Source organism: Osmerus mordax, chromosome 15, assembly GCF_038355195.1.
Source record: "Osmerus mordax isolate fOsmMor3 chromosome 15, fOsmMor3.pri, whole genome shotgun sequence".
NCBI classification, from domain to species: Eukaryota; Metazoa; Chordata; class Actinopteri; order Osmeriformes; family Osmeridae; genus Osmerus; species Osmerus mordax.
Window position 1 is genome coordinate 16,420,830 of NC_090064.1, and position 22,105 is coordinate 16,442,934.

General features: G+C 47.6%; 1 protein-coding gene and 1 long non-coding RNA gene across 3 annotated transcripts; both read right to left on the bottom strand.

The window, feature by feature from the left end:
* Positions 1-365: 365 nt before the first annotated feature.
* Positions 366-17,272, bottom strand: gfod1 (glucose-fructose oxidoreductase domain containing 1). Of its 2 annotated transcripts, none has more exons than XM_067251724.1 (2): positions 16,592-17,272; positions 366-3,261 (listed from the first exon to the last, which is right to left on the bottom strand). In XM_067251724.1, exons 1-2 carry the CDS (start codon positions 16,842-16,844, stop codon positions 2,330-2,332), a joined length of 1,185 nt encoding a protein of 394 aa, XP_067107825.1. In that variant the 5' UTR covers positions 16,845-17,272; the 3' UTR covers positions 366-2,329. The 2 variants fall into 2 exon arrangements, with proteins under 2 accessions (XP_067107825.1, XP_067107826.1); XM_067251725.1 differs by having other exon boundaries at positions 17,134-17,234.
* Positions 17,273-20,906: 3,634 nt separating this feature from the next.
* Positions 20,907-22,103, bottom strand: LOC136957389 (uncharacterized). The gene is made up of 2 exons (XR_010878303.1): positions 21,577-22,103; positions 20,907-21,445 (listed from the first exon to the last, which is right to left on the bottom strand). It is a non-coding gene; the product is annotated as an uncharacterized lncRNA (long non-coding RNA).
* Between the last annotated feature and the right edge of the window lie 2 nt (positions 22,104-22,105).

Below are 22,105 nucleotides of genomic sequence, written 5' to 3' on the forward strand. Positions count from 1 at the left end.
TGTCCTTGGGCAAGGCACTTCACCCTACTTGCCTCGGGGAGAATGTCCCTGTACTTACTGTAAGTCGCTCTGGATAAGAGCGTCTGCTAAAATGACTAAATGTAAATGGACCAGGGGGAAAGTCTACAATAGTGATAAGCTCTTACGACAACAGGTCTTAGTGAGATATCACTGTAGGTAAATCTTGGGTTTATTACCTCATGTTCAGTCTGATTGTGAGAAGGTGTTTTCTGAGTTCATACCTGTGTCGTCATTAAGGGAGACAGCTAACAACCTGAAGACCACATTGTGTAACACGCTAAACACTGCAAGCGATATCTGTGAATATCAGACTGTAACTGTATTTCAGAAGGGTATGGCTGCATGTCTACAGCCGTGGCATGAAAGCTGAGCTTATCAGTAGGTACTTGATTGTAAAATGTTTATCAAGCTAAACACATAAAAAGAAAGTTGGGTCTAACACTGGACCACTGCATATTGACACTGACATACTTTGTTTAAAGTATTCATTTCGGCGTGTCTGAAGAGATTTTTTTAAAGGTCGTCGTTCTTGAGGGAACATACTTTCGCCTTTCACTTCCCACTGAAACACACCCCTCCAAACATAGCACACATCAGTCCAAAAGAAAATACTAAATAAATACTTTTATAATCAGTGTGTGTATCAAAATCAAGTTTCTTTTCACAAGTAGTTTTATGAAAAATAAAAGAATACAACACATGACAAACCCAACATCATGTTCTGGGATATATTTACAAGACTATGGAGTAGATGCAGACGTCTCAGCAACCAGAGACAGAAGAGTTATGAGAACAAATAATTCCATCTTTTGGCTTGAAGGTCAGTGCTACAGTACTCATCAGCATCTCTTCTGGATTGACTGGATGCGAAACTGAGAAAACCCTCAACTAGGGTTTTCAAACGATTGTTTTCCAGTGATTTCTTTCTTAAGTTTGTCTTAAATTGGTCAGACGCATCGTGATTTGGTTTTCCTTTGACTCCTTGATCTCTAAGACCGATCATCTGGTCAAACACACATCTCAGACCGCCTAGTCTCTCCCCGCTAACACCGCTGCAAGACATGGAAGATTAGACGAGGGAGGGGTGTAGCTCAGTGGCATTGATCAGCAGATCAAGAGGTCACAGGTTCAAATCCCACTTTTTAAAGTCGCCTTGGATTAAAAACATCTGCTTAATGAACAAGGATGATACCCTACAGTACAGCATTTAGGTCTTCCAGTACGTCTACAAGCTTGCTGTGGTCCAGTCACCATGATCATCTGTTTCCTGCCATCCCTCATACCCCTCCACTACCCCAAACAACCCCTATCCACACTTGGAACTGAAAACCAGGACGATTAAAAGCTGAGTTTTGACTCAAAGCGTAGCATAGCAGAGGCTAGGACAGCGTAGCATAGCAGAGGCTAGGACAGCATAGTATAGAAGAGGCTAGGGCAGCGTAGCATAGCAGAGGCTAGGACAGCGTAGCATAGCAGAGGCTAGGACAGCATAGTATAGAAGAGGCTAGGGCAGCGTAGCATAGCAGAGGCTAGGACAGCGTAGCATAGAAGAGGCTATGGCAGCGTAGCATCGACACAGACCGTGCCTGTGCCCTTATCCACACGTTAGCATGCTACACGTCAGAGGCTGGTGGCCCGCCGCGGGCTAGAGAGACCGGGCTCTGGGACACGGTCTGGTCTGATTGCATATGGACGTAGCAGTACTACACAGGGACCTCCAGGGGAGATGCAGACAGGCATGGCCTCAGGGCAGGCAGCATCAGGGCTGACCTCCAGGGAGGATCTGGGGAGGATTTATTGCCGACTTTGCAGAGGGCAGACCACCTCTAAAAGCCCTAACAGCCAAACTATTGATTTTCTTCTCTCTCTCTCCACTATTTCGCTCCATGGTTCCCGACAGATGCATAACCCACAGACACAAAGTCCTCCGAGAGCGCTGTATGATTCAACAAAACATTCACTTTTTCTTTCCAGCAGAGAATTTTTTTTAATCACGTCCCAGGCATAGAATGGATTCGACAGCAGCGGTGTTGGTTTCCGCGGGAACACAGTGTAAGGTGAGCAATCCTGACCAGAGGTCAGAGTTTATGCACAAGAGCGGACGTGAAGTCTGGGGGAACAAGGTCCTATCACGGTTCAGATCTCAGGGTTCCAGGAAGCCGGATAGAAGCTATCCATACTCCCTATTGGTCAGCCAGCCAGCCAACAGCCAATGAGGAGGCAGAGCATCCATAGCCGTCAGTGAAAGCATCGGCTCTGCTCGCATCGCTATGCCTCCCCGCCCCCAGGGGGCGCCACCGCAGCTGCACTAGCAGTACAGTGACATCCGACTGCGCCGCATGGCCTCGCTGATCAGGTAGGCGGGGCTAACCTCCGGCTCCTCCGTCATCACCGCTACGCTCTGCCACTCCCCGCACTGATTGGACGTCTTGATGGCGTCCACCACGCACAGCGCGTACAGGCAGTCCTCGAAGGTGGCCGCCATGGTGAGCGGTCGGCCGTCCCAGGTCCGCCTGTCATCCTGGTCCTTGAAGGCCTCTCGCACCGCCTGCATCATGCGGATTGTTCCGGTGAGGTAGGGAGCTGGGATGTCGCTGAAGGCCTTGTCGGGGAGGGAGGCGTTCTCCAGGGGGGTGCTGTCCTTCAGCAGGAGCTCCGCCCCCCCGCCCGCCTCCCCCCCGCTGTTCTTCTGGCCGTACAGGTCGGTGCCCCTCACCATCAGCCTCCCCATCGTCCCCACCACCACCACCTCCTGGCGGAACTCTCCGGGCACGTTGAAGTTGAGCGTGACCGTGCAGCAGGCCCCGCCCTCCAGAACCATCTGGAAGGTGCAGAAGTCGTCGCTGGTGATCTGGCGGATCCCCCGGATGTGATCCGTCTGTTTGACAAACGTCTTCAGGAAGCCGTGCACCTTGGCGGCGCGCTGGCCGGTCAGGAAGGTGAGCAGGTCGATGATGTAACTTCCTACGGAGTGCAGGCCGCCACCCCCCATCAGGTCGTCGCAGCTCCAGTTGTACTTCTTCCCCAGCAGGGAGCCGCTGTGCACCTGCGCCTCGCACACCAGCAGCTCCCCCACGTAGCCCTCCTCCACCAGCTCCTTCATCCGCACGAAGGCCGGGAGGAAGCGCAGCACGTTACCCATGATGCTCAGCAGCTTGGGGTAGTACTGGGCGGCCGACATCATGCGGAAGGCGTCCAGGGGCGTGGCCGTGCGATCGCAGATCACGTTCTTGCCGATTCCTATGAGAGGGGGAGGAGGGGAGGGGGGATGGGGAGGAAGGTAAGAGGGAAGAGATGGAGGGGGAAGGGAGGGTGAGAGGGAAAAAAGAGAGAAAGAGGCAGGGAGAGTGTCAGATATGAATCAGTTATGCCTGTACAGACATAATATCCTCCCTCTCCACGAAAAACATTCCTTGAACACACAATGCAGCCTTGCCAAACCAGGCAACAATCAAAATAGCTGAGTCAAGGGTTTCAACACCGTCTCCCTGGAACTACCTTAACACTGCAGGTCAAAACAGGACTGAGTGACTGGAGACACTGGCGCTGGGTGTTACTGAAAACTGTTGGGAGATGAGTCTTGTTTGACTACCTTTAGATTAGCTTTACTGTCGGGGAGAGATAGATAAACTTAGAGAGAGGGGGAGGGAGGGAGAGAGAAAGAGACAGGAAGAGATAAAAGAGAAAGAGAGAGAGCACCAGAGGCAGCAAAAGCACATCAGAAGCAACCTCATTAAGTTCTCTCTTCATGCTAAGCCCTTGTGGAGCTACTTCACCCTTCTCATGAGGTTAGCTGACGTTAGCAGCTTAACAGTCAGAGACCAGGAGAGAGCTTGAAAATACATCTGCAAAACACAGAGGTTTTCAGACTGCTCTACGCAGGAGATCCACTCAAAACATTTTACATATACAGTAGCTGCTAACAGCTCATTACAGAAGCTCTGGTATGGTTATTGCTGCACGGTACTATGTAGCCTAATAATGTGTATGAGATGTTATTGTTGCACTGAGGTTGAGATATCACAGCATTGTTGTTGCACTGTGCCTGGTAGCTGAGATGAGGTTACAGGCTGGAGGGAGAGAGAGACAGAGAGATAGACAGACAGACAGACAGACAGACAGACAGAGAGAGTGAGTGAGTGAGTGAGAGAGCACCAAACACACACACACACTTAACCACACACCCACCCCTCCTGTATGCCAGGCAACATGCTGTTGGCCTCCCTTGGTCTTCAGTGGAGATGCCATCTCTCATGCTAATCTCCCATTAGCTCCTAACCACCAGACCCAGCCCGGCCAGGAAATTAATCCTCTTGACCCAGTTCTACAGCGGTGCCACGGGAAAACCCTTCCCCCACACAAAGGCTGACAAGAAAACAGCCCCCCCCCCACCACCACCACCACTGGAGATTAATGGAGGTTTTACAGTGAAAGTGAGCCTGACAGGGTGTGAACAGGCCATCACATTAGCTCAGAGCATGTCGGGGACTTTTATTATGAAAGGTACAAACAGCGTAAAAAAAATATGTCATAGTTAAAAAAGAACGTCCTCATTTAGCAGAGGCTTTGTGGCCCTGCAGAAAGCATTCAAGTTGCAAATGACTGAACTTAGAATTGGTTAGTCTGCAATATGGCTAGTAAATACCGTCCGTTCCTCGACTCGGACCACTGAAACACTGTTAGAACTATTAAGCCTACACTTCTGATCCTTCATCTTCTGCTTTATTTCCTACATGCACTACTTGTACGTCGCTTTGGATGAAAGTGTCTGCTAGGCTGTTTGTCCTTGCTCTGACACAGCGATGACCCTGGGCCAGCCTCTGTCACAGCCACATGGCCCGGGGAGTGGGGAGTGGAGCACTGGCAGCTCTGGTCTGCAGAGTCACTGTAGAGAGAGAGTGACATGCTGGTGCACGCACAGACTCCCACATGAAACACCAGATGACTTATTCATCAGGCCGACCGATTAACCTGATATTGACTCGGTCTACAAAACCCTGGAAAGATCATAGTGTCCCTCACTAAGCTACACCTGTAAAAAAAAGTGTAGCCGTCGACACGAAACTGCCCCCAGCCCAGTGCGGGTTGGAAAGGGTATCTGACGGGAGGAGGACTGACATGATGTCAGGACCACCTGGGCGAGACTGTCAGCTCCTCTCAGTATCTGTGGCTGACTGCTGTATCCCATCTCTCTCTGCTCCATCATGTTGATTTACCAGAACAGACAAAGAAATACAAACTTAAGAGGAAATTGTCCGGATATTCATACGTGTCAACTCCGCTGTTTCATTTGAACATGAGTCACATTCCAGACTGTGGACTGTAGTGTACATAGTGCTGTAATTCACTCAGTTTCATGTATTGAACAGATGCTTTTATCCACAGTGACCTACAGAGATATGAGCCAACACAAACTACTCACAGTAACAGCTTCACCTCCTTAGATGAAATTACATTTCATGCTGCTGATGAAAACAGGACCCCTGCCATCACCCCTTCCAGGGCGTCAGACTCTGAAGACTAAGAACATCTTTGTTTAGCAGACACTGTAACCCACAGCAACATGCTGGGTGGATTCGAACCTATACAACCTCTTGATCTGCAGCACAAAGCCTCTAACCACTGAGCTACACCCACACACACTTAAGTGTGAGAGGACTTTAACATTGTGGCAAGATGTTTCCCTGGGGATGCAAAAGTGCACCCTCAATCTCAATTATCCCCTTCTCTGTTCCCTGGGAGGAACCAAGTGTAAAGCCTGACGATGGTGGGATGGTGGGGAGGAGAACCCACTTCCCACCCCCAAGATAATTACACACCCAGCTCCTCTCTGAGTCATCAAGACTGGGACTGGAGGAGGGGGGGGAGGGGGATGGAGAAAAAGACAGAGAGAGAGAGAGAGGGAGAGAGAGAGAGAGAGAGAGAGGGGCTGGAAAGAGAGAAACAGAGATCCACAACCCTGTCAATCAGTGCAGCACCACTGCTTGTGTGGAAACTCAGCCTTTGACTACACACTTTGTTCATTTAGAAGGGTCTCTTATCCTAAGCGACAAACAGTACCAAATAGATGATAAAGCAGAAGACTTATACTATCCTTTCTTATCCTGACCTGGTTGCTTCAGGGCCTGAATCCCTGTCGTATCACTGTCGCTCCCCCCTCCTTCCTGCAGGTTAAACTAGTTCCACCTGTCTGAAGATGCAGTCCCACACACAGCTCATGGAAAAGGACAGGCTCGTGGTCTTTGAATGGATAAATTAACCCTCAGACAGACAGACAGACAGAGACAGAGACAGAGAGAGAGAGACAGACAGAGACAGAGAGAGAGAGGGGGGTAAGAGATGAAACAGCTGCAGCTGCACTATTATGAAGTCTCAGTAGACTTCCTGAGGTGCTCGCTCTCTCTCCTCTTTCTCTCCCTCCCTCCCCTCTCTCTCTCTCTCCTCCGTCTCTCCCTCCCCCCCCTCTCTCTCTCTCCTCCGTCTCTCTCCCCTCTCTCTCTCCTCTTTCATGCTCTCCTTTTCCCCCTCTCTCTGATTTCTCCCTCTTATTATTTCTCTCTGTATCTCTCTCCCTTCCCGTCCTCTGGGGCCTGTCTGCAGGGTGCAGTACACACATCCGTCACTCAAGTAGTGAAGGGTGACACAGTGAAGGGGGAGAGGGGAGAGGAGAACAGAGAAGCCTAAAACAGTAAAGCAGAGCATAGTAGAGTATAGTACTCATCAGTGATACAAACTTTTTTCCCAAAATATTTTTCCCCAAATATGTATTCAACATAAGAAACCCTTTTCAAGTTGAGTACAGTTGTACTCATCAATGATGCAAAAATAAATTGAAAATATTTTTTCAACCTTTCAACACGTATTTTTGCCTATATTTTTTCACCCTTTCAAAACTTTTTTTCGCAGATATTTCTTCAATCTAAGAAACCTTTTTCCAAAATTAATTTTGTATTATTTATTTTTTCAACCTTTCAAAAACACTTCCACCAGATACACCAGAAGAGCATCCTCGACTCAAAAGGCCCAGGTGGGATTAGCACGGGTGCCTCATAATCACAGCCAAACACAGCACGGCCTTCACTTTAAGATGCTAAAAATAGCAACGTTTGGAACGGATCGACTCGATCTGTGTAAAAGCCATCTGCTATGCTGAAACGTGACGCGCTCCTCTCTGAGGTACGGTCTTCATTTTAGGACATCCTCAGATCGCAGACTCAATTCTCATTCTCAAACGAAAAGGCGTCAGGTCTCAGACCAAAAGTAGTCAGACTCAGGCGAAACGGCTTCAGTCTCAGAAAAACCTTTGTCATTCTCAGACAAAACGCAGTCAAACCAAACGGCGTCAGAAAAACCTCTGTCATTCTCAGACAAAGGCTGTCTGAGAATGTCCTAAAATGAACACCGTACTGAAGTGGTGTTAAGGGTACAGAGCGACACAGGTACGTAGCGCGGTAGATGTCGATGCAGACAGGGGGGCTAGCTAGCTGGCTGGAAGCCAGGAGTTTCCGTAAGTGGATCTCTGGAAGCTGTCTGCCTCTGTAAACAAGTTAGACCGACCGCTGTCATCTTCCTAATTGACAAGTGAAGATACTCGTAAAGATTCACAGAGCTGCGACCATGAAATGTTGTGTGTGTGTCGTGTGTGTGTGTGTTTGAATGAATGAATGTGTGTTTGAGCGACCATCATCGTTTTCTCCAGTCTTGCTAAAGAAGAATTCTTATGTTGCAGATTGTGAATCAATTCAAATACCGCATTGATTTCACATTAACTGAAAATCCACACAATACCCCAAGCTGAAACAAGAACATATGTACATCTAATCTAAATGTAACCTATTAAATGAGAGCTTACTAGATTTTCATTATATTAATATTTTTCCAGTACAAAGTGTACTTATTTTGTATATTCACATACTTATTGACAACTTTATGTAGGCCTAAGTATGTTTGTACAGCCTCCAGGTCTAAGATGGACTTCTCACAGAGATCCAGCACATCTGCTTACAGGAGAACTGTGAAGGGAAGGAAAACCAGACACCTAGCAACAAGCACATCTCATCTCCCCCTCTGGTTCTGTAAACTGAATTTGGCTTAAAGCAATTACAAGAGGGAGGACAAGAGCACAGTCAGGAGGGGGAGTGGACATGCCCACCAGCCTAGCTGCACTGCTGTCGGACACCAACCGAAAACAAAACAACTTTTATGCTGACTAATTTGCTATTTTTGTTTTCCTCCTCTAGTCTTGCACACAGTCTTACATTAGCATGCTAATTGCTCCTTGTATTGCTAGCAGTGAGGAATGAGAGAACCTCTAGTAGGGGACTGAACAATGTTTGCTTTTCCTGGTGAAAGAAAAAGTCTAAATGATAGCCAAAGCAGTGAGAAAAGGTTGGGTAGTCCACTGGTCAACAAACAATACTGATCCTACAACAAAGGTTGCGTTCATAAACCCTCTGGACTCCGGTTGATGTGTGTTCTGAAGGCCAGGGCTTTAAGCCTGAGGGATGAAGGCCATTAGCATCACTTAGTCATGGCTTCCTGCAACTGATGCTGGCGTAGCTAACAGTTTAGCCTTCCCAAATGGTTCGAGTGCACTACTAGAAACCTTAAGTGTGTAATGGAAGGCACAGTTCTGGTTGGACTAAAGTAGCAGTAATACTGCAGACACAACGATAAACACTTGTAGGGTTTTGAAAACAAACCACAAGGATACATTTATTATAATAAACCAAAATGGAACATTAAAAAACCTCCATAAAAATGTAATCTGTGGAAGACCTCCCATATCCTTGGTTACCCCTTTTAATTTTTAGATCCTTCCATGCCGTCGTCTCCTGTGTACTAACTGAGATATGCAGCCTATTAAAACATGACAGCCGCACAAAGAAAAGAAGGATGGCGTGTCACATTTTTATGGAGTCATTCTGCACAATGTTCATGCTAATAAAAAAAACAAACAACAATGTTCGTGCTAATCAAAACATGTTGGGCTGGAGCAAGCAAGAGAGCTAACCAGGCATGTGGGCCTTAAGCTCTGTCCATGAAATGACAGGAGCAGCATAAATGTCAAAACCATTAAGGCCCAATTGAGGCAGAACATTGAGCGAGTAATTATCCACAACACTGAGTAGCTAATTAATACACGGAGGGTTTAGCTCAGTGGTTAGAGTTCCCGGCTGCAGATCAAGAGATCGCAGGCTCGAATTCCAACATGTATTGCGTATTGCTTTGGGCAAAAGCATCAGCTAAATGCTTACATAAAACATTTAGTCAAACTGCCTTTCACAATAAAAGTTGCGTTGACAGTTCGAGGGAAAGATTGTGAGAAAGAGATACTGACAAGCACTAGCAAGGGAAGACGTCATTTCCTCCGGCTTGTGTTGAGGAGATGAAGGACACCTCCCCCGCTATTGATGACCAGCTGCGCCGATCGTGTGCCGCATGCTAATGATCTGCAGAGACAGGAAGGGCTTTGGTCCCTGATCACCAATCAGTGAGCCATCTTAATTCCCCCAAGGACACACACACACACAAGATAGGAGACAGCCTGACTTTGTTAGCCTCCGTGACGTGACTGCATTCACTTCAGTCTTAATCTCATTATGTTTATACTGTGACACGGTGGTGTGTGTGTGTGTGTGTGTGTGTGTGTGCAAGAGAGTTGTGTGTCCTGTGGAGGGGTTCCACTGCCCTTCGTGTGTTATGTAATCACAGTGAAGTAGGGGGATCAGAGGAAGTGTTAACCTGTGTAACGTTCACTATCAACCTCTGTTCCTTAGTCAGAAAAAAGACAGCGGCATTCTGTGTTCCTCAAATATGCAGTATGGGTGAAGCTCAGTGGGCCGAGCATTTGTCCAGGTCCCAGGTTCAAATTCCCTGGAACCTGGTTTTGGATAAACGCCACTGCTAAATGAATACATCCTGTAACTTTCTCCAACCCCACAACAAATCTCATATATCTATATAAAATGTGTCTCCAACATATAATGACATATAAAATATATAATGAAGGTTAAAATCAAACCAGCAAGGTCTCCTGTAAGGAGAGCAGGTGAGGGCGGGTGGGTGGTTATTAGCGTGTTGGAGCGCGTGCAGCTGGGTGTCGGGGGGGGGGGGCGGGGGCGGACACAGGCGTGGTTATTAGCTCCCAAGAACCGCAGCTGTGGGTTCATCAACAACACCATGACACGCCTCACTGTCACTCAGTCCTGAAGAGACTGATGCAGATCAACCCCCTTTCAGCCAGTAACAAGGGGAGGCCACAGAGAGAGGGAGAGGGGGGAGAGAGACCAGCATCACCACAGAGCTCCCTGGCACAGCCATGCAAATGTGCTGAACTCCATGCATCAGCAGGAATGCTGTTCTTCCTGTATTTAAGGATAGCAACAATTGAGTTAGGCTAATCGTTCCTCTACTTGATCTGGCTGAGCTTATCACTCTGGGCTCTGTTTGGAAGATCACCAGGAGAGAAAGAGAGAAACTTTCTTCTAACAGGACAGACACGGTGAATAATCTCTTGGTGTCTCAAGATCTTCTGGTAAACAGTAAAATATGTTCCTCACCTCAGGGTTGCGCTCACTAAACATGCAAACAGAAATAGTAGAACCAGCCAATCAACAAAGTCACCGCAGCCTGACTAATGCACATACACTATATTGCCAAAAGTATTCACTCAGCTATCAAAATCATTGAATTCAGGTGCGCAAAGCACGGGCCATAAAGACATGATGAGCGAGTGAACCTGACTGGCCTGCACAGAGTCCTGACATCAACCCTCAGTAGGGAGTCAGGTGGCTGAGCGGTGAGGGAGTCGGGCTAGTAATCCGAAGGTTGCCAGTTCGATTCCCGGTCATGCCAACTGACGTTGTGTCCTTGGGCAAGGCACTTCACCCTACTTGCCTCGGGGGAATGTCCCTGTACTTACTGTAAGTCGCTCTGGATAAGAGCGTCTGCTAAATGACTAAATGTAAATGTAACCCGATAGAACACCTTTGGGATGAATTAGAGCGGAGACTGCGAGCCAGGCCCTCTCGTCCAACATCAGTGTCTGACTTCACAAATGCACTTCTGGAAGAATGGTCAAATATTCCCTTAAACACACTCCTAAACCTTGTGGAAAACCTACCTAGAAGAGTTCAAGCTGTTATAGCTGCAAAGGGTGGGCCGACATCATATCCTATGGTTTAAGAACGGGACTTCACTTCACTCACATTCATCTGCGTGTGAAGGCAGGCGAGCAAATACTTTTGGCAATATAGTGTATCTTAGAGAGACCCTGGAGGGCAGGGCTAGGGTAACATGAGGCTTGTACGTTTTTAAATATAGACGTATGGCCTTGATAAACCACCGTTAACTCCATACATATATATCTACACTTAACGTGTGGTTTTCTAAGGCCTTATATTTCACCTTCTATTGTGTATCTATACAAGTGGGTTATGTTTGAGTAGGATCACATTTCATCAAGGTGATGGATTGTCTGTTAGAGATTAGAGTTTCCAGGGGGAAGCTTGAGTTGTTGTTCATTAAAGTCTTCTGATATCACACCCTGCCAACAGTCATTTGGTGTGTGTGTGTGTGTGTGTGTGTGTGTGAGGGTTGGGGGGGATTAACATTGTCATCTCAGCCCACTTCCTGCTTCCTGTCATAACGAGACCGCCAAGGTACACTTGAGATGACTGTACACACTCTGGGCAACACACACACACACACACACACACACACACACACACAAACAGGAAACACATATAAAAGCATACACATACACACACACAGGAAGTGAGACTGCAGTGTGACGAGAGTTCACATGCCCTGGGCTTAAAAACCAAACAAGTTAACCTCCTCAAATAGCATCTCCAGAAAGCACAATCAAATCTACCATATTCTGAAAACTGTTTCCTGTGGAATTACATTCGTCAACCTATCAGTGGTCGTGTACATTAGTGTGATATGATCATAGAGCTTCTTTACCTCTGTAGGGACACCCTGCCCCTCCCCCTCTCTCCCTTTCCTTCTATACCTCCCCTGCCTCCTCTCTCCCCTGCCTCTTCTCTCCCCTGCCTCCACACACGCCCTGCCTCCACACACGCCCTGCCTCCACACACGCCCTGCCTCCACACACGCCCTGCCTCCACACACGCCCTGCCTCCTGCCCATGCTCCTTGGAGAGCAATTAGGACACATGAGCATGCTTGTTTCTACACACACAAACACACTCATGCATACACACACGTACGCTAATGCCTGCACACACTCAGACACACACTCACAGACGCGTGCCCACACACACAACCCCACACACACGTAGATAGAAGGCACCTGACTCTCATCTTGGGAATAGAGGACAGAAGATAACAAATCTGCAGCGGACAATGAAAGCCCAGAAAACAGCAGATCAGGTGCCAAGCACTCGCCACATTCAATAAGCCATGTTCACTTTTAATAACCGCATGCTGAGACAGGATTCCCTTCACTGTTCACCAAACAAAGCCATGGTCTTGTGGGAACATAACCGAGTTGAGTTGGAATGTGTGACTCTTCGGTGGCGTAGCTGGCTAAAGCTGTGCTTATGAAAAGTGATGGTGAAGCGCTTGACTCCAGAGGATTCTAGTTTGAACCCGACCCCGAAGAGACGGGTACTTCAACCGGTCTAACTCCCTCCTCAGTAGAAACAGCCTCCACCCGCACCGGCTAGCTTCTCAGTGTGTAGCTAGCTTCTCAGTGTGTAGCTAGCTTCTCAGTGTGTAGCTAGCTTCTCAGTGTGTAGCTAGCTTCTCAGTGTGTAGCTAGCTGTTCAGTGTGTAGCTAGCTTTTCAGTGTGTAGCTGGGTAAAGCAGAGTTTATGAAAGGTAGCTGTTGCGTGCGTGAGCCAGACGGGGATGACCCTTGTTCGATCCCCGGAGTGTCTGTTACTCCCTGGCTAACCCAAGCTAGGAGCGCTGCTTGGTTCACACCCACACCCCTCCGTAGTCTCCCTGGAGTCAGAGACTGGGACAAAGGCGCAACATAAGTGAGTCATATTTATTTATTAGAGTTGCCAATATGGACGAAGCCAGCAGGAGATCTGTCTAAGACAGACAAGGGACATATGCTAAAATCCGGTAAAAAAAACAAACACCCTTCACGAAAGCCGGGTGAACGACAGGTCCCCTCCCCAGAGGAATGCTCTCTCTCCCAGCCCCGCAGCAGGCTGAAAGAGCCCCTGTTAGGACACTTCTCCAGACACACAAAAGCAATTTCACCCTCAGACAGGATTATTTTCTCAGCAACACAGTCACACACATACACACGTATATTAGCATACTAATGGCGATCCAGGAGAGCTTGAGATGAATGAGGGGGAGAGGAGACAGAAGAGAAGGAGGAGAGGTGAGGTTGAGAGGGAGAGCAGGGGAGGTGAGGTTGAGATGGAGGTAGGGTTTCCACCAGCGGTCCTGTGGGTGACAGCAGCCTCCACACTCTGCTGACTTCAGGGACTGTCAGACATGAACACGGCCCTGCCAGACATCCTCGTCTGAATACGTCCAGACGTCCCTCCCATCTAGGACTGTGAAGTGGCACTGAGAGAGAAACTAACAAGTGATCTTCTTAAAAAGATTGCCAGCATCTCTCTCATCCCAGTACAGTCCCTCTCATCCCAGTACAGTCTCTCTCATCCCAGTACAGTCTCTCTCATCCCAATACAGTCCCTCTCATCCCAGTACAGTCTCTCTCATCCCAGTACAGTCTCTCTCATCCCAATACAGTCTCTCTCATCCCAGTACAGTCTCTCTGACGGGGTTAATCTGTAATCCCACAGTACTCAGCGTGGTGCAGCCTAGCGGGCAGCGAGAGCTGCTATTCTTAGGCGCTCTGGTTGGGCCAGAGGAAGCGTCTGACTGCGGCGCTGAACACTGACCTGTCATCTGATAGGCTGCTTGACCTGTCATCTGATAGGCTGTTCACAGCCAGACTCACACACAGGCAAAGGTCAGGTTCTTCATAGACAGTGAGGAGAGGAGGAAAGACAGGAGAGGAGAGAGAGAGTAGAAAGGACTGGAGTAGAGAGGAGGGGAGTATCTGGAGTGACCTTGACATGTCAACAGAGATGTCGGCATCATGCAGCCCTGGGTCATGTGACAGGGCTGGGGCAGTCACTAGCTACCAGACCTTAATCCTACCCCAGGTGTGTGTGTGTATCCCACAGTCAACACAGGCAGGTGTGTGTACGGTATTAGAATAGAAAGTTAACCTGAACGTCCCTCTCAGGTTCCATAGCAGGAGACCTCTCAGTAAGGACTCCAAAAGATCTAAAGCCAAGCAGCTTCAAACCCCCCTGAGCCAAAGAGGAAGATGTACTTTCACGAGCTGTCTGTCCAGAAAACACTGCACTCTTGCGAGTCTGCTTTCACGAGGCGGAGAGGAGAGCCTACTCTATCATCCCTGCACATGAGAAACCCTCTGTGACATCAGAGCCTCAGGAATGCTGTTGTAGCAGGTGGACAAACCCTCAGACAGGACGACATCGTCAGGCAGGAAGAACTGGTTTCCTCCCAGTATCACTGCTGTGAATGTGAGGGGCAGACGTGTTGGAGGGGAAGTCTTTTAGGATCCATGAATCATTGGGATACTTAAGGATATTTAAACTGCCATCATTAAATGTATGAGGGTGTGAGTGTCTCATAAAGGAGTTGACTGTTGTAAAATGATGTGGGCGTCATATAACAGGACAGTTGTGAGAACTGTACACAAAACACGTGGGAGGTGTGTGTACGTAACAGTGCTGACGTATTAGTCCTGTGAAGACAAACCGTCTGACAGTGTTAGAGAGCGTGTCTGATGGCATGGTCTCTACTCTCTGCAGAGCCAGCCTGGCCAGGAGAGACACTCAGGGCCAGGAGAGACACTCAGGGAGATCCTCACAGGTCCAGAACACAGCAGAGGAAAGAGAGCCTTTCACTGCGTGTGATGTGGTTACGGTCTGTCCAACTTCATTGACATATGAATGTATCCCCACACTTTAGGGAAGTTCATGTGTACACTGTGCCTGCCAGCAGGATATGGTTACTTTGGGATGCGGATGGTGAATACAGACTGTCACTTGACCACCGAAACACTGTAGAACTACACACTTCTGAACCGTGTCCTTCTACTGTACTTATAAGCTTGGATTTGCATAAGTGTCGGCTAAATGGATCAAATGTAATGTAGCCTACTGTACATGTATACATCATGAGTCAGCACACCAAATCTCTCACAAGGTTCATGATTCAAACTGCATCCAGCATCTCCACTGTCATGATGACTGTGTTGGTCTGAACCAGATAAACACGCTGGTAAAACTGGTCTAATGACAGTTTAACCGCTGTTGATGTGCGTCCATGCATAATGGTGACAATGCATCATTAATCACGAGTGTAGCACTGCTTAACAGGAGCAATCAGAAAAACACCTGACGTTGATAGTCCACAATGCAGAACGTTATTTTCTTTCATTAGCAGCGCAATATCGACCATGGTATGTCTCTGAAAAATCCCCGGAGACGAAAACTTCCTCTTTCATATCCTGTCAGATCGACAGACCCATATCTTTAACCCTTATCTTACCAGATAGCTGACCCCAAACACCTCAAGAGGGGGCCGGGGGAGGGGGGGGCCACGAGTGTGATGTCATGTCACTCTCGTGCCCAATGGGCCCAATATGCCCGTGACTCGCAGAGGGCAGTTCAGACCTCGTGGTTATTTTAAGGCTCCCCAGACAAACACCTCCGGATGTGAACCAGCCCCGCTTCTCTCGCCCTGACTTCCCCACGTCGTTACCAGACACCTGCGTGTGTCCGTTTGTCTGTGGGTCAATTTACATCACATTATCCCCCAGCGCGTGTGCAGAGTGATGGTCATTTGGAAGTTATTTAACCCTTGTGCTGCCTTCGGGTCACATGACCCAAAGGTTCATAACGAACCATCGTTGTGTTTACCCACTTTTACCCAATACAAAAACAAATAAAAATAGATTTCATTTAACCTTTGCAATGTGGGGGGTCTGAGACAGCCCAACGGTTAAAAGAAAATGCTTCACTTTGTTTTTGTATGCTGTAAAGTTGTCGCAATACGACGGTGACTGATGGGTCAGAATGACCCAACATAACACAAGGGTTAACCTGTAATACATTAGAACCACCGTCCTGTCAAACCCTTCTGCTGCATCATTTGTTCAGCAGACTAAATGGCGTTTATTGTTAGTCACAGATTGATTCAAAATAACAGGACTGAATCGACATTGTCTATTAGTTTAGATGCATACCTATTCAAATCTGCGTGAGATTTGCTACATTTCCGAAACACAAATTGCCACGGATGAGATGAACTACAACTCTCAACGGAGGTCTATCTCATGTTTAGATGACCACACCTGTGTAGCCTACCGCTAGACTGTCCTTTGTGAACAACCACAACAGATCATCATAGCCATACCTATGAACACACCTGTTATTATTATTTATTTATGCCATTGTAGCACGCGCTATATAGTGCACATCTGGCCATGCTCTCTAATGAACTAAACGATCCCGCGCTCAATCCCGCAGACTCACCTAGCGTTTTGACAGCGATCTGCCGCGTTAGAGGTGGAGGAAGGTTGATGCACACCAAATCCACATCCTGATGCAGCAAAACGTCGTCGATCCTATTGGTGTAAAACGGAACGTTCATTTCCTTGGCCAGCTCCTCGGCTTCCTCCTGAGTCCGACCCCACAGTGCCTTAACCTCGAACCCTTCGTTCTTCAGAAGGGGGATAATTACCCTCGCGGTCAAGCTCGTGCCGAACACGCCGACCCCGGGAAGCATGGCTCGACTCCCCGTATTTCACAACTCGCGACGAGACCAGCTTCACAGGACAGCCGCGCGGCAGACGCGAGAGGAAGAACAGATATGATCAGCGTCAGGTTGGCCATCCACCTGCGCTAACCGACCCGGTATAGAGCATTGTCGCATTGCCTCTGAATGATTCCGCATATAAAACGGTCCAGCTATTCCAGCCCAAACGACAAATCGTTTTAGAATCCCAGTGCACCAGTCACATTCTTTATAATCTTCCTCTGGCAAAGACCGCACCAATGAATGGCATGTCACCTACTGTTTTATTGTTGCAACGCCCTCCTCCAGTAAAAAGGGGAGAAAAGACTAAACATTTCCTTCCAGCTCTAGCGGGGTGCCCAAACACCGTCGGCCTCCAGTATTTGACCGCACACACAGTCGACGATTTGGAGGTATAACGCCGCTTGTTATCGATGTTGCAACCCCGCTCTGCACTACTGTGTTGGATACGTCAGTCTCCTAGTGCGTTCTCCTCCCCGTTTTAACCTGTTCACTCCGGTCACAGTGGTAGAACCGGTCCCTCGCACACATAGCCTTTAACCTCAGTATAAAGACAGCAGTGAAGATGGTGAAACTGGATATATTTCAGTATCATCCAGGAGTAAATATGTGGCGTAGAATAATGAAAAACAATAAGTAATACATATTTTGACTGTAATGTGAATTAAAGTGTGTGTGTGTGTGTGTGTGTGTGTGTGGGGGGGTGCTTTGACAATAGCCTGTATAATCACTACTTGAGCTATTTTTTCTACTGACTACAATGAACAACGCCCTTTGAAACCTGGAGGATTTGCATTTCATCATGATAAACGCGGCTGTGCACCGCATTGCTCCTAGACATCCAGAACTGCGCGCACGCACGCCACAGCGGGAAGCACGCTCTAGCATTCTTTTCTCTGGGTTTCCTCCTTTAATACCTACCCAGAAATCATCACAACATTAAATCTCATCGACCACATTCCGCCTTTGGTGTAGCCTTCATGTAGTTTATAGACTAGTGTCATAGGCCTGCGAGCAGGACTATCACCGTTAGCCTACAGTTTTAGAGGGTAGGGCCTGCAACAAGATTCCAATCAATTCTTTGAACGGTAAAAACGAAACGTCAGCCTGCAACGGTCAATATCTGGTACTGGAGAAGCTACATCCACGTGGACCTGTCAGAGCATAGTCCACATATTTGTCTGTCTGCGGGTGTTTCATTGATCAGGTAAACAGGTCACCAAACAGAGATGCTCATTGGCCAGTTACCGCTTACATTGAAAGACCGTATCTCGGGAACAAGTCCAGTCCACTACCAGCTACCAAAGACCCTTTCAAATTGCCAAGTGACTGCGATAGCATCCTGGTGTATTGTGGACATTTCATGAGCCGTAAACATGACCCAGATTCAGAATTATAACGCCAAATTTAACCTCAGCAGTAAGGTCTTAATGTGCCGCGCGATGTGGAGGGGGGTTGTGATTGTGGCGCGTCCTTCCTTCCTCTTCAGCCGGCAGTTACAGCGCAGGCCAGAAACAGCGCAGGCCAGAAAATGTGGTGAAAAGAATCCATCTGGAAACGGTCCAGCTGTTGTCCCTGGGGAGGTAGGACAGGGTCAGCGTTAATGCAGTAATCTCAAACAGTGAAACAGTGTAGACTACCAGCCACAAACTGGGCTACTGGGGCTGGCCGAGGAAGTATCTCTGTTGACAAAAGGTTAGGCCAAAGTGAGTCATCAATGTGTCTGTGTATATGTGTGTATGAGAGAGAGAAAAACAGGGAATCAGTCAGAGAGAGAGAGGGAGAGAGAGACATGGAGTCAGTCAGAGAGAGACAGAGAGAGGGAGTCAGTCAGAGAGAGACAGAGAGAGGTAGAGAGAGAGAGAGGGATAAGTCTGAACTCCCTCTGTTAAAAATGTGAGAAGAAAGCACAAGAAGTATAATTTCTCAGTCTCTGTCGTTAAGAAACATCCGTCTCTAACTGAATCAGTCAGGCTTTGCCACTTCCCTCATGTCAGAATTTTGATGCAACTTTTGTCACAGGGTGTTTCCACTTGTGCTCAACATGAAGTCTAATGGAACAGGTAGCCTGCATGCGAGGGGGTAAAGTGTGAAACACAATCATGGGAATCAGTGTCCAACAGTGAGAGTCTGAGCAATTCTGTAAAAGCCTGTTGACACATAACTGTCAAAACTAAAGTATCATAGATAGTTAGCCTACTTAAACATTCGACCGCGAAAGATACTTCCTGTCATGGACTACGACATTCAGTCCAGCTTAAACAAAGCATGTGAACATGCCCATAAACTGTCGTTTGTGGCGGCAGATTGAGAGGGTATCTAATGTAGGCCAAATTCTATCCCCGTTTTGTCACTCACTAAGGACCTGTGAGTGGTGAAGGTATTCAACGGTGATAGTATACCGACCTCTACTGGCCAACATTGGTACCACAGCCCGGCGCACACAGTTATACTGTATGGGTTCTAAGAAGTTCCTAGGACAGCTAGTGGAGTTTAACTGAAGGAACGTCAGTTAAACAGAAACAACATTAATGACACACAGACGCTGAGGCGGCGGCATACTTTTATTTCTTACTCCAGAGGCACAGATAGTTTCAAGGGCTACCCTCCACTACGCGTGCGCCCACAACATCCTACTAGTCTGGGAGATGTGAGCATTGAGCTGGACAGCAGGAGAAACGGTACACACACACACACATACATACACAGCCTCTGGTTTTGTTAGATCTTATTGCTTTATAGATTTATAGAGTGCACAGGAAGATGCAGAAACACCTTTACCTCACTGCATCCATCCATCCCTCCAGCCCCACCTCTCTCCATCCATCGAGCCGTTATAACGTAGATTACATTCTCCCAACCCTCTCAGATCTGGGGTGAATCAGTAACACACTCACCTCCTAAACCCTCTGGAGGCTGTTGGCCTTCCTTCTATACGATCTGCTGTTCAGCTCAGTAACAGAGCTTAGACTGAAAATGGTATGTGTTAAAAACAATTCGAACTTTTAAAACTTTATTTCTCAAAACTAAGAAACGTTACTTAAAAATAAATATAATCACAGACTCAAAGATTTTATCTTTGGCGGCTAAAAATGACTTTTTTTCTTCTTCTCAATGTACTTAACATCAGTAACATAGCATAACCCATTCTCCACCTAGACCTTCCAACCACTCATGACCACACCTCAAGAGTTACACAACAAACAGTAAAGGAGGATCAAGTAGTAGGTGAATGTCACAATGAAAGTCCAAACGCTAAACATTACACAGGAGTATGCAGAAACAACATCAGTCTAGTAAAACTAAAGGTGTACTCTCTAAAACAACAGTTTTCCTCCACAGTAAAACATAGAAACACAACACATCCTGGTTACAAAGTACTGCACAGCTAAGAAGAGGGTCAGACCGAAGCTGTGGAGTTGCATTCTGGGAGGAGGGGCCTGCTTCCTCCCATGTTTCCTTGCATCCTTTCCTAGCTCCCTAACCTTCCTGCAGTTTCCTGCACCTGGTCTCCTGGTGCAGACTGACCAGGTGAAGTCATGCACCTGGTCTCCTGGTGCAGACTGACCAGGTGAGGTCCTGCACCTGGTCTCCTGGTGCAGACTGACCAGGTAACCTGAGTCATGTACACCTCCACAGCCTCAGTCTGTTTGGCACAATTCTTCCTGAACACACTAAAACGATCACATCTGATTGACAGGAAAACTAGCCAACACAAACACCAAATAAAGTTTTGAGTGGGGTGGAGATTATATACTGCATGTGAAGGATGAATGTGCCATGCTTGTATTGAATGTTGAAGAGGAATGGTTGTCTGTGTCTCAACAAGGTGCAAAGCTTCTGGAACTAAAACCTAAACTAACATCACCTTCGCCTCTTCCATTTGAACTTTGCGGAGAACAAAGACTGAGACCAGCAGGGGTGAAGAACAGACATGACGACACAAAACAGACTCACCATTTCTCCTCGATTTCTATAAAGTGGTGGTTTTGAAAATGGTTCAAAAAGCACATTGAAAGTGTAACATATGCCGCTGAAAACTGGATTTATTTGTGAAAAAAAAGAACGTACATTTATTTCCTAGTTCCTTTACATACTATTTCCAATGATGAATAGTTTTTAAATGAAAAAAACGCTCCACAAACTACACAGCTTTTGAGGGTTGAGTTCTATAGATAGACTATGATGCATCCTCAGCCAGCTTGGAACAACGCTAACTTCAGGCTCAGACACAACAACACGCATGGTTGTCAACCTGCAGGGAGTCTGTTCAGACAGCATCTATTGCACATCCATACCTGGCCTACCTGTCAACAAACTAGCCAGCGTAACTTCACCTCAACAGTCTCAGTCTCAGTCGCTCTCTCTCGCTCTCTCTCTCTCGCTCTCTCTCTCTCGCTCTCTCTCGCTCTCTCTCGGTTTCTCTCACACACACACACACACAAACTCTAGCTTCTTTAAGTGCTGTGCTCAACCACAACAAATAAACCACGAAACACACAAGAACATTTAGCATACAAGCAACATTTACAATAAATCCCTTTTGACAAACAAAATATCCAAGCCTAGCTCTCCTGGTCCACAGCTGAACCATCTGACCACTGGCTCATAAACAGCCGTCCTGCAGAATTTAGAATTCAGGACGCCAGACCACCCAGCTAACACTGGACCACATTATGATATCATATGACTGCATTATGACCTCACTGGACTCCATTGTGACCCAATTGGGCTTGACTGACCCTGCTTCTCTCACTTGGGGAGACCCATAGACATATCTTGCTGCCCCACAGCCATCCTAGAGCCAGAGCAGCTGCTCTGGTGGAGATGAACCTGTAACAGAGAGGGCTTGTTCAGCTCCACCCTGCCCCGGTGCACAGTGAGAGCACAGACAGGGGCAGCAGGTTTCCAGTTGGGTCACAACAGACCAGGGCCTCAAACACTGGCTTTCTCTACTGATAAAATACACATATATGGAGAGGAAGAACAAAAATAAGAAAATAAAACGTACAATGACAACATGACGCAGCGTCAACACGCTTCGATTAAAAGCTAAAGTGTCAGAATGCTCTGTCTTCCAGCCGCCCGTTCCTGATTGGCCCGCGTTCTCAGAACACCACAGAGCGTCCCACTCCGATTGGTCCTTCCCTTCTGAGGCTCAGAAAGCCCTCTGTCCAATCAAATGGCTCCCCGTCGAAAGTCCCGTCACCGGGACAACCTTTAAAGTTTCA

Excerpts from the sequence above, each read along its gene's own strand:
- gfod1 (XM_067251724.1), bottom strand. The coding sequence starts at position 16,844 with ATGCTTCCCGGGGTCGGCGTGTTCGGCACGAGCTTGACCGCGAGGGTA. Across the intron at positions 3,262-16,591 it reads GATCGCTGTCAAAACGCTAG|GAATCGGCAAGAACGTGATC; the intron begins GTGAGTCTGCGG and ends CCCCTCTCATAG.